The following is a 12,405-nucleotide window of genomic DNA, read 5'->3' on the forward strand; positions in this document are numbered from 1 at the left end:
TAGACCACGCAGAATTCAGTCGAGGCAGGAATTAGACCACATAGAATCTGGTCAATGCAAAGAAAAGATGCTCCTTGGAAAAGAACTCTTTCCTCCGCCCCAGGGCCCATCTTAGGAGCAACCATGTCATAAAACAGTCACTCAGTGAAAGAAACGAGGATCTCCTTTGGTATTTTTTAGCCTGGCACACCACTCAGCACTCTTTCCAACCTTATATAGTATTTCTTTATTAAACCATCTGGGCCTAATCCTGGAAATGACTCTTCCCACACGATGGAGGCCCTCAAAATACCTAAAGAAAAAGATAACATTTTCTGCACATATCATGTTTTACTTATGGTATTTGGATCCTTGGAGGGAGACAAATGAAAGAGCTTCAGAGAGAAGTCAAGAGGCTGACAAGCCTACAGAAGCCAGAAGAGGCGCTCTGCCAGCCAAGGACCAGGCAGAGAAGCCCCTTCTCAAGCGGTCAGGCACAGGCGTGCTCCAAGGCCAAGGCCCACTCTCCGCTCCTGTCACCATTAGTCTTCCTCCCATCCCAGGGGTCTTCTGTTCTAAGAATATGGGGACAGAACACTCAAAACTACTCACTCACAAACTGTTATGCCATTAAAATGAGAACACATAGAGCAATCTATCTGGTAACTATCAATGCTATCTAGACAAAAAGTAATTTTACTGAAGTAGTCATAGGAATTTAAGGGGAAAAGGTAAACACCACATGGTCTGTTGCCTTTTGCTCTGTCTTCCCACAGCTGTGGTAGCCCATAGTTACCAACTTAATTACCGGCTTTAACTATCAGAATGAATGAGCAGATGAGTGAACAGATAAAAGAACAAACAGAACACACTGAGAGATGAGTTATCACCACACCCCTCTGCACCGTGTTAACTTACTGGAACATTATTAATCCTCATACGACTCAGTGTCCTTCTGTAGTAGCTGAAGTCATTCTGTATGGCAGGGTTTGTCATCTAAAGACATCGAGGAAAGGAAAATGTATTATGTACCAAACGACGATGCAAAAATTAAGTGAAAGACCTAAATACAGTTTTAACTAGCTGAGTAACATTCCCAATGTGTGATATCATTTTGATACCATATTTCCCCATGTATAAGACACTCCCATGTATAAGACACGCCTTAAATTTGGGGCCTGATATTTGAAAAAAATGTATGACATAAAGTTATTGAACTCAAGTTTTATCCATCATGAAATTCATACAACTCCTCATCACTGTCAAAACTCCCATCCATTAGCTTGTCCTCTCTGATGACGAATCACTGCAACAATGAGTGCAAAACAAGCGCAAAAAGTGGGAAATATAAGTTAAAAAAAGTCTAAAGCCACTGCGTAAGACACACCCAGTTTTTAGACCTGAGATATTTTTGGAAAGGGGTACATCTTATACATGGGGAAATGTGGTAACTGAAACCACTATCACCACCAAGTGACTTTCTGCACTTCAATTATGTTACCACCACTGTACTCGGTCCTTGAGGGAAAATAACACACTGTACTGACGGCTTTTTAGTCATCGTCAGTATATTTTTATTGTTCTTTTCAATAATTTCATGTAATATACTAAAAGGTTGTCAAAAAATAGTATTTCCAAATACACAAACACAAGAAAAAATGCTTAGGCTCTTGTTTCAGAATTACAATAAAAGTACGCATACACGGTCTGTAGGACAATCTTCACACAGACTACAATTGGACATGTAAGTCATTCATGCCCAAAGTGTTAATAAAAGAGAACAGCCATCTAAGACGCAATCATAAAACGCTGACGTTAGGCATCCCACTTGTCCACTTCCTAGACCAGGTAGGTACCCGCGGCCCGGAGCCGTCCGACCTGCCTCGCACCTGGCTGCCGGGCCAGGCCGAACGCGGACCAGGTCTCCCGGGGATCTGATCACTGTTTCTATGGACTCTCCGTCTAACAACAGGGGGCAGTAGGGAGGGAGGGAGGGAGAAAAACTGACGGGGGTGGTATTTTAACATTTTTATATAAAAGAAAGTGGAGAATAAACTGGGAGTGAACAGAAAAGGGAAAAAATATTAGAAAATGTCAATATTATTGTTTCAGAGATAGTTTTTAAATGAAGTTAAATGCAGACTGAATACTGGGTGATTTGCTATGCATATATCAAAAGATTTATTGATTTTAGAGAGAGACAAAGAGAATGAGATCCTAGTTCCTTCACTTCAGTTGTTCATTGATTGCTTCTTGTATGTGACTTAATAGAGCAAGCCCAGGGTTTCCAACTGGCGACCTCAGTGTTCCAGGTCGACACTCAGTGCACTGAACCACCAGAGGTCAGGCAAGACCTTCTGTAATTTTTAAACCCAGTTTTCCATGTTTGCTAAGGACCACCAGGCATCACTTACACATCTCAGCCAGGTCTCCAGGCATTCCCACTCAGTGGTCACTGAGGCTCATGATTCTCACACAGTCAAGTCGAGCAAGAAAGCCTACCTTGAGTTCATCAAACCGGAGTGTGAAATGAAGAATTTCTGCAAACTGCTTAGCAAGAGCCTGCTCTCGCTCTAGATGCTGGGTGGGGGAGTATGGCGTGCTTGTCAGGGCTCCCAGAAGACCTCTTAATGCTGCTTCTAAGGAAAAGAAAAGTTAAAATGTTGTTTGTATCCCCGATATCTGTTAACTAGAAAGTAACAATTTATAAATTCATGATTTCAATTCCCATAAAAGTATTCTTTAAAATCCAGATTATCTAAGTACAATCACTCAAACTAATATTGTTAATAGAATAAAAACCTTAAAAAGACTAATTCAATTTTGCAATTCTATAAACCCAAATTCAAAATAATGCAAAGTGTAAGATGAATTAAACCAGGATCGAAGGCCACATTTTATACACCAGTTACCACTCCATGGTGCTGATTTTTATGAAAGGGTCGTGTCACCTACAATTAAGGAACTTCTGTATCAGTGCCATGTCCACTGTCAAATCTGTGCACGCCTATACATGAATGATTTGCACCTCATACTTTGAATATGCTGTTTATTTATAAACAGAGACTGCTTTCTTGCAGTTATTAAAGAAAATATTTGGTTGAATAATTAGCTTTCTGAGTTTTGTAAAAATTTGGCATCTCAGGATGATCTATAAATATTCTAAATAAGTAAAATGTGCCCTTTAAAATAAGTATTACTTTTAGAAAGCCAAGCTAATAAATGCTGTGCTTAAAAATGGAAATAGTGATATTTCATTAAAAAAAAAGAGAAGTCAAACTAATTCAGTTACAGATTACAGAATCAGAAAACAATGCTAGATTCAATTCAGAGAAAAAGTTTACAGTTCGATGGTGATATGATTTAATAAGTTTCAGATTAATAAACAAATATTTATTGATAGTAAATTTATGTCAGATCATCAAACCTTAACCTAAAATATACCAGCTCTACTATTGATTGAGACCTAATTATACACCTACATTCACACTGTGAGCTTAACCTAGTCTCTACTTAACTTTCACCATCAGTCGTGACATGGGTATTACAGATGGGTAAACTGAGTTTCAAAGAGATCAGACCTGCAAGGGTGCAGCTAGGAAATGCCAGTGTTTCTGACTCTACAGCCCTATTCTTTCTACATAATAACCTGTCTCTCAAATAAAGCAACATTCTGTCTCACCTCCTGTAACCTTGTAAAATGTTAATGGGCTGATTACTACCAACCCTAGGTACTTCTTATGCATCTGTTATGTGCCAGGTATCGCACTAGACACTACACAGATATTTGTCATCCACACAATAATGCCAAATGGTAACTAATATCCTATCACACTAAATCAAAAAACATACTGAGCCTAATTGGACGGTGGCACAGTGGATGGAGCGTTAGACTGAAATGCGGAGGACACAGGTTCGAGACCCCAAAGTCGCCAGCTTGAGTGCAGGCTCATCTGGTTTGAGCAAAAAATGCTTACCAGCTTGGACTCAAGGTCGCTGGCTTGAGCAAGGGGTTACTCGGTCCGCTGAAGGCCCGCAGTCAAGGCACATATGAGAAAGCAATCAATGAACAACTAAGGTGTCGCAACAAAAAACTGATGATTGATGCTTCTCATTTCTCTCCGTTCCTGTCTGTCTGTCCCTATCTATCCCTCTCTCTGTCTCTGTAAAAAATAAATAAATAAAATAACCTATGTGTATCAGAAAAAAATATTGTAAAAAAACCCCAAAACATACTGACTACCTACTGTGTACCAGGCACCAGAGAAACAGAGATGAAGGTAGACCTACGGCCACCTGGCCCCTGATTATACAGAGAGAAGAAAGAGAAATCATTACAGCTGTGATGTGTGTTAAGAAGAAATACCTGGTATAATGAAAAGGTATAAAAATGGAAGCTCACCTCATTGAAGGCTCAGAAAAAGACTTCCCTGAGTAAGGGACACCAAGGCTGAGACTGGAGTGTCCCCGTAGGATGAGGAAGACTTTGCAGACAGGGCAGGGAGCCAGAGCTGACACAGCAGTTGTAAGACCAATACGGTGGACAGAGCGCATGGAGGAGAATGACCCCAGACTGAACCTATACGCACGGAACGTGTGTGCCATGTGAAGTGTCCTGGCCCGCTGTCCCTCACATCTCTGGATAAACTAGTAAGTGGGGGAGTGGTACCATCTGATTAGCATTTAAACTCTCCACTTCATCGAGCTGGGCATGGGTATGAAAATCAATTAAAAGGAATAACACTTTTCTGGCTACTTTAAAAAATGGTTTATATTTCCCAAGACTTGTTCTATGTGTCAACGTTAATGTTAAGTGGAGAGCCAAGTTTGAGAGATATGAGAACTGGAAAAACCATTCACACACACATACACACAAACACAAACACACACGCACGCACATACACTGTTACAAAACAGGACTGTTATCAAAACATTTTGCATTTCTTAGATTTTATCAAGTATCTGGGTTAATTTCAGCACTCAAAGCACTCTATCACTGGGGGAATTAGAGACCTCCCCCACTAGGCTGGACTCAGGTCACTTGGCTGAGCTGGGATGGCCAATGAACTTTGAGACCTTCCGTCCAGGGACGGCTGAAGCCCTCAATGACAGATCTACTGTAAAAGGGGACTCGAGATGCTAAGGTTGCTTATCTGCCTTTGCAGCAGCTAGATCGCCTCTCGCTTTGGGTTCCTCTGCTGACACAAGAGTCCTACTGGCCTAAACACCCAGCGCCAGGAGGGGAACCAAAGACAGAGGGTTCCAGAAGGTGGGCCAGTCTAGCTGATGGCAAGCAAGGGAGGCCAAAGGAAATGACACAGGGATTGGTCTCCGATGAGGGTCCTGAAACAACACCACACAGTTATAATTCTTCTAGTTGGTAAACCAGTGCAGAAGCCAAAGCTATGTAAGAAGATTGCAAGAAAGAGAATAGGAAAAATAAAAGGAACACAAAGGGGAAATGCTCGGATGCCGAGGAAGGAAAGGCTCTAAGAAAGTTCCCTGGAGAGACCCGACCAGGGCTGTTCACGCTCACCATCACCCACTATCAAAGACCAGTCCTTGACTCTGATATCAGAGAACCCAAAGGATGGCTCTGTGGGGATTTCAGACAGCTAAGAGCCTGACCAGGCGGTGGCGCAGTGGATAGAGCATCAGACTAGGAGGCAGAGGACCCAGGTTTGACACCCCGAAGTTGCCTGCTTGAGCGCAGGCTCACCAGCTTGAGCGCGAGGTCGCTGGCTTGAGCAAGGGTCACTCGCTCTGCTGGAGCTCCCCATCAAGGCACATATGAGAAAGCAATCAACGAAGAACTGATGCTTCTCATCACTCTCCCTTCCTGTCTCTGTCAAAAAAAAAAAAAAAAAAAGACAGCCAAGAGACATGACTACGATCATTGTGGGCACTCTGGGACCTTTCGACAGATTTTGGTAAATTCAGCCCAGTGAAAAGGAGTCAACATATTGGATACACTCACTCACTACGACCCCTGGAAGTGGCCCCTGGAACAGGAGGGACAAAGACTGAGGAGAGAGAAAGTCTGTCTACTCTCTGATCACGTAACCCTCCCTCAGGCTACATCTCAACCAGAAAGTACTCAGACCAAGACAGACAAGACCAGGATGCTTCCCAGGCCGCCAAGGTACAAAGCTTAGTATCTTCCAAATTAGACAAGTAATCCCTTTCCTGTCCCTCCATAAATATGCAAACCAGCAAGAGATCAGGGCCCCGCTACCCTCTCCCCGAGACAGAAAGACACTGAAACCGCGTGGGGCTCCGTATGCTGTCTGCAGAGCTTAACTCATCTCTGGCTCAACAGCAAGGCAGGAAGAGAAGAGACAAGAGAGCTTTTGTGGACACAAAGCAGAGGACTCAACACACTGCGGGTCCAGATATGATAGATACTAAAGCTCAGAGAATTTAAACGACGTGGCCAAGACCACTCAGATAATAAGCAGCAAACACCAGAATCTGAACATAGGCCACTATACCAACAAAGCCTAAAATTCATTTATTACTCCTCCTAAATACCCAACACATATTTGATACAGCAGATATGAGTATTCATTAATGCATCACTTATTCATTCAACAAACACTGAGTTCCTATCGTACGCAAGCAAGGACATGCATCCCGGAAAGAAGAAAACTGGAAATGTTACCAGCCAGGTTCTTCAACAAGAGATGAGTAAGCCATCAGATCTAAACTCATACTTCGCCCTTAATGTTACAGAAGCCGCCAGAGTACAATGATGAGGGCTCCAGGCTTCCACACGACAGCAAGGAAACCAACAGCTCTTTGCTGTTGTGTAGCTGCATTACTAAGCCGCTGCTGAAATGGAGCAGAGCACCCATAACGGAGCATATGCCAGCAGCCTGATTTAATTCCAGTAGTTAAATATAAGGAAGCACGTAAGCCTGACTGGTTTTGCCTATTTCACAATCATTTTTTTTACTGGCAAATGTTAAGAGTTCAAAATGAGCTTTAGGAGGACCAGAGCACCATCTACAGCAATTCAACTATAAATGCAGCCAGAAACTAGCAGCACAAAAAACCCCCCTAAATCTGAAGGAGTCAAGATAACCAGAATGAAAAGACCAAGGCTAGTAGTCTGAGGCCATAACGCTACACAGACTGTAGATAATCGGCCAAAAGGCAAAGAGTGTTGTACTTGGGAAAATAAATTACAATTCTTGTTTCTAGTAAGAAAAGGATAATTTATAAGATACTTCTATCTCAAGTCTTATTTGTCGTTACATTTAATAGTGTATACTGCATCTAAGGAGAAACAGCAACTATCTTTACTTTTTTAAAGCAGGCATTTTTTAAAAAAGAGAACTTCAAATTTAAAGCAGAAGTTGCAAACACCAATGACCAAGTACCTAATATAAAATAGTATGACAATCAAGGTATAAAAAACTAGGAAGTAATAGGAACCTATTGCAAACTAGAAAGCACATGACCAAATGAACACAGAGATGGTCTGTCACTTAGCTCCGGTGATCAATTCATCAACTGGTATCCAGGCTTTTTTTTTTTAAATTTTTTTTTTATTCTTTTTTTTTTTTTTAGAGAGGAGAGGGAGGGGGGGGGAGAGGAGAGACAGAAAGAGAGACAGAGAGAGAGAGAGAGGAGAGACAGAGAGAGAGAAGGGGGGAGGAGCTGGAAGCATTAACTCCCATGTGCCTTGACCAGGCAAGCCCAGGGTTTCGAGCCGGCAACCTCAGCACTTCCAGGTCAACGCTTTATCCCACTGCGCCACCACAGGTCAGGCTCTAAGCTATTTTTTAAATCAAATAGCGAGAGACTTATAAACAACAAAACACAAACATTACCAAATTTTAAACCTGGCATCTAACGAATTTTTAAAAACTATGGGCTAAACAAATCACAGCTCAGGTCTAAGTTTAGCTTATGACTATCTTATAGAATGGTTCTTACCAAATTGCAAGTACTCATTTAAAATACATAACATTTATAAGATTCAAAACTCAAAACTATAAAACGTGTCAAGAACTTAAATTTAAATGTTTCAGATTTCTGACACATCTGTAACTTCTTCATGTCCACGGTTTCACACAAAACAGCCCTTCCATGTACATCTTTCAGATCACAGGGGCAGCTAAATGTCTCGATCTTACCCACCTCCTCCAAAAAACGCAATGCTAATTTGTTCACTCATAGTACTGAAGGCACAAATCTGATCTTGCAATAGTTTTTCCCATGCAAGGGAAAAAGCAAATGGTTTTAGATTCTTTTTGCTTTAATAACTTCATAGAAAACTTTGGGTATATCATTAGCTTCCTAGTTCTCAACGTGCCGTTTTAGATATATGAACAGATCAGAACCAGCAATGACTTTAAGAATACCACAATCTCAACAACCCAGAGGCCTGTGGGTTAGTTCCTCCACGCGGGAAAGGATCTGCTGTGGAGCTGGAGAGTAATCCTACCAAGCGGTTTCTTGTGCTCGAACCCTTTAGACCCCAATGAAATCAGATTTCCTGTAGAAATCATAGTTTGTCGAAGAGAATGGTTTTAATAAAGACTTAGGTTTACACTGTAATCTTACAATAGATGTCTTTTTCACTAGGAGAGTCATAATTACAAAACTTTCAACTTACCTAACCTCTGAGAAAATTCATAAAATTTCTTTAATTTGCCTACTAGGGGGACCACAGCACCCCACGCTTTCTCTTGTAACTTCTCGTCGGCTGGGTGCTGGATGGCCTTCAGAGTCCAAAGAAAAAAATAGTTAAGATTTCTAAAAATAAGAAGAGTATTGTTTTTACATTAAAACACAGATTCAGCTAACATCAGAAACACTGGCATATCTACAAAATGCAGAATAATGGACGCCGGAAAGCTGAGAGTGGGCCTTCTCAACTCCATGAACCTTAAACCTATTATAAAAACTTTTAGTTACCTTAGCAATGAATACTGATATAATGGAATAAGAGAGGACACAGTAGATGTTTGTTAAATATATTATGCTTTGGGACCTTTCAGAGCCACAAAAAGAAACCATTTTATAGAGTATCCCATGTCACAGACAGGCTTTCTTAGTAGTTCTTTACCAAAGAATTGTTTTAGCGGAATAAAAAGAAACCAAAAAGAAAGACAATACGATGCCAACTGTGGAATAGGTATGAAACTTTCAATAATTCCAATTTTAAGGGACAAACTAGCTTTAAGAAACCTATCAAACTCTTCCCAACCCAAATCGACTTGAAATATGTGATTCAGAAGTTGTCCTGCTTATTTCCTGTAACTAAAATACTTGGCTGGCGTCCAAGTTTGGTCAGGTTTCCCTGCATAAGGTAAAAACTAGTTTCAAATCTGAAAGGGGAGAGTAAACCACAATCTGGAGCCCCTAATATACGGTGTGTGTGCCTCGTGCTATGCCCAGGCTTTTAAACCACTAGGTAATCTTTTGTAAATCTATTCAATAGAGGCTTATTTTCCCAAAGAAATATATTTTCTTACTTTCATCTTTCTTTTGCTTATTGATGCTCTTAATTCTTTGTGGAACTTTATGCTTTTCTCAACAACCTGGTTTGCATTCTCTGACATCTTCAAGCAAGCGAAACACCCATCTGAAAGCTGAAACTCATACCCAGGGAGGGCTGTGGGGATTGCTTATAAACATTATCGGGAGATACTGACTCATTTAGATTTTCCCAAGTCCCTAGTACTCTAACTCTATCTACACAAAACCAAAAGGCAAGAATGTGAAATAAAATTGAAACCACATAAATTTAGAAGATTCTCTGAAAAAATTACCTATGGACTAAGTAAATGGGATATATATTGTCAAGCAATTTTCTTTATAAGCTTGCCACTACATTCAAATTTTCTTGACTTTTTAATATAAAAAATTTTAAATGATGCTTAAACACAACAGGAGTTTCAAGTAAATCCCATTTATGTAACCGTCTAGAAATATTTTAATGTTTAAAAAAATCTGACATTACAACAGGTAACAATCTTTATTTCATATTACATGCATATGAATCTTTCAAGGGACTGTGATATTATCCTGCTATACAGGAAAAGCTCTTTTAGCCTCAAGACCCATCTCAGCAATGTTTTATAGCAAGTAGTAAAAATATGTTTATTTTCTTTATTATTTAGGAAATGAGCAAATAGATAAAAATTTTAAATTTGTTTTTTTTTTCTCTTGAGAAGCCTGTTCAACTTTTCTTGCAAGGATCTTAAAATGATTTTCTGAATACCAGCTCATTCTCATACTATCAGGTGCTCTATCAAACATCACCCATAGAAGCAGATCAACCCTTCTACTTGGGAAGCTTTTAAAAAACCCTAATTCCACCTTTACAAATATCAAATAGATAATGATACTTTTTATTTATTGTTCATGAATGTAACTGTAACCAGTTGATAAGAATTCAATTATAAAACAAACTTGAAAGAAGAAGTCTAATATAACACTGATGAACAATTTAAAATAAACTGTAGCACTAATAACCAACAAGGAGAAACCATGAAATATTTCAGAATGATCTGTGAACTGGTATGACCTGTAGGGAAAGAATACCTTACCAATTAGTAAATTAGAACCCTGCTTATTAATCATCTAAATCTTCTACTTTCATAATGCTGATTTTTCAAAGTATGTTTAAATGTTTAGAAATCTTGAATTTCACAGAAATAGTCACATGCTTTCCTTAACTAAAATCTTAAGGTTTTACTGAAGCTAATGATACTGGCGAGAAAAGTGCTTCTATTTCTTCTTCGACTGCTCCCAGCTGCTCCCAAAGCACTGTGCAGGCACTGACAACACAAAGCAGGCAGAACCAGGCTAAGCCTCCTCACGCTGGATGTGCACTGGGGGAGAAAACTCATCAAACAGCAACGGTTCTTCTTAAGTGATGGTGACAATAAAAGAAATGTGTGTGAAGTACTAGGGCAAAGGAGAAAGGGGAGGTTGAGACCACTGGGTTTCAAGAAAGGGCAGGAACTGAATAGGAAAAGGAGAAAATAAAGGGCACATTCCAGACACAAACAAAGGCAAGAAAGTACACAAGACACTCAGGAGCAAGCAGCCCAGTCACGTGAGGTGAAGAACGGAGCCCACGTTTTCTTTCTTTCTTTCTTTCTTTTTTTTTTTTGCATTTTTCTGAAGCTGGAAACAGGGAGAGACAGTCAGACAGACTCCCGCATGCGCCCGACCGGGATCCACCCGGCACGCCCACCATGGGGCGACACTCTGCCCACCAGGGGGCGATGCTCTGCCCATCCTGGGAGTCACCATGTTGCGACTAGAGCCACTCTAGCGCCTGGGGCAGAGGCCACAGAGCCATCCCCAGCGCCCGGGCCATCTTTGCTCCAATGGAGCCTTGGCTGTGGGAGGGGAAGAGAGAGACAGAGAGGAAGGTGCGGCAGAGGGGTGGAGAAGCAAATGGGCGCTTCTCCTGTGTGCCCTGGCCGGGAATCGAACCCGGGTCTTCCGCACGCTAGGCCGACGCTCTACCGCTGAGCCAACCGGCCAGGGCTTCTTTCTTTCTTTTTAAAATCAATATCCTTACTGACTTATTTTTTAATTTTAGATTTTATTTATTCATTTTTAGAGAGAAAGGAGAGAGAGAGAGAGAGAGAGAGAGAGAGAGAGGGAGGGAAGGGGGGAGGAGCAGGAAGCATCAACTCCCATATGAGCCTTGACAGGGCAAGCCCAGGGCTTTGAACCGGCGACCTCAGGGTTCCAGGTCGACACTTGACCCGCTGTGCCACCACCGGTCATGCTGGAGCCCACATTTTCTATACTTCCCCCCAATTCAAGACATCCCAACTGCTCAATCAGAAACCATGGAATCACTTAACTCTCTCCTGCTTTATAGCAATCACCCAAACTTGTGGCCTGTGGCCTTGAGTCCAAAGCATTCCTTGAACTGTCATGTTCTGGTGCTGGCACTTAATTCTGCCTTCACTAGTGCTCCAGGTGCCAGTAAGGGAACCAAACGGGATGGGACTGTCAACCCGACAGATGACCCTTGGCAGCTGGTGCATTGCTCGTTACAAAGAGGAGCAACAGAGACAGAGGGTGGGGGAGACGAAGACAGAGTGCGGGCTATGCCTTCTAACACGGCGAGAAAGAAAAAGGGCCTGAGGTCTCTCCGGGAAGCACGGGGCAGCTGGGCATGAGCAGGTGTGTGCGCTGAGAAGAGATCAGGAACACAGAAAAAAACAGACATATTCAGAGAAGAAAGAATCAAAGTTCCAGAGGAGAATGGGTAGAGAAGATAGCCTTGTTAAGAAGTAGAGACACGCCCTGGCCGGTTGGCTCAGCGGTAGAGCGTCGGCCTAGCGTGCAGAGGACCCGGGTTCGATTCCCGGCCAGGGCACACAGGAGAAGCGCCCATTTGCTTCTCCACCCCTCCGCCGCGCTTTCCTCTCTGTCTCTCTCTTC

General features: G+C 41.7%; 1 protein-coding gene and 1 non-coding gene across 23 annotated transcripts in view; both read right to left on the reverse strand.

Moving 5' to 3' along the window:
• CYRIB (CYFIP related Rac1 interactor B) overlaps positions 1–12,405 on the reverse strand; it is a 151,718-nt gene that overhangs the window by 13,078 nt on the left and 126,235 nt on the right. For 19 of the 22 annotated variants that reach the window (XM_066379525.1, XM_066379523.1, XM_066379520.1 and 16 more), the window contains 3 exons: positions 8,603–8,708; positions 2,482–2,618; positions 898–975 (listed from right to left, as the gene is read on the reverse strand). In XM_066379525.1, the coding sequence (XP_066235622.1) occupies positions 898–975; positions 2,482–2,618; positions 8,603–8,708 (321 nt within the window). The remainder of the gene's footprint in view (positions 1–897; positions 976–2,481; positions 2,619–8,602; positions 8,709–12,405) is intronic. The other 3 variants (XM_066379529.1, XM_066379530.1, XM_066379528.1) reach the window with 2 other exon arrangements.
• TRNAA-AGC (transfer RNA alanine (anticodon AGC)) lies at positions 11,419–11,494 on the reverse strand. Its single transcript has one exon. It is a non-coding gene; the product is annotated as a tRNA-Ala (tRNA).

Source organism: Saccopteryx leptura, chromosome 3 (assembly GCF_036850995.1).
Source record: "Saccopteryx leptura isolate mSacLep1 chromosome 3, mSacLep1_pri_phased_curated, whole genome shotgun sequence".
Lineage (NCBI taxonomy): Eukaryota > Metazoa > Chordata > Mammalia > Chiroptera > Emballonuridae > Saccopteryx > Saccopteryx leptura.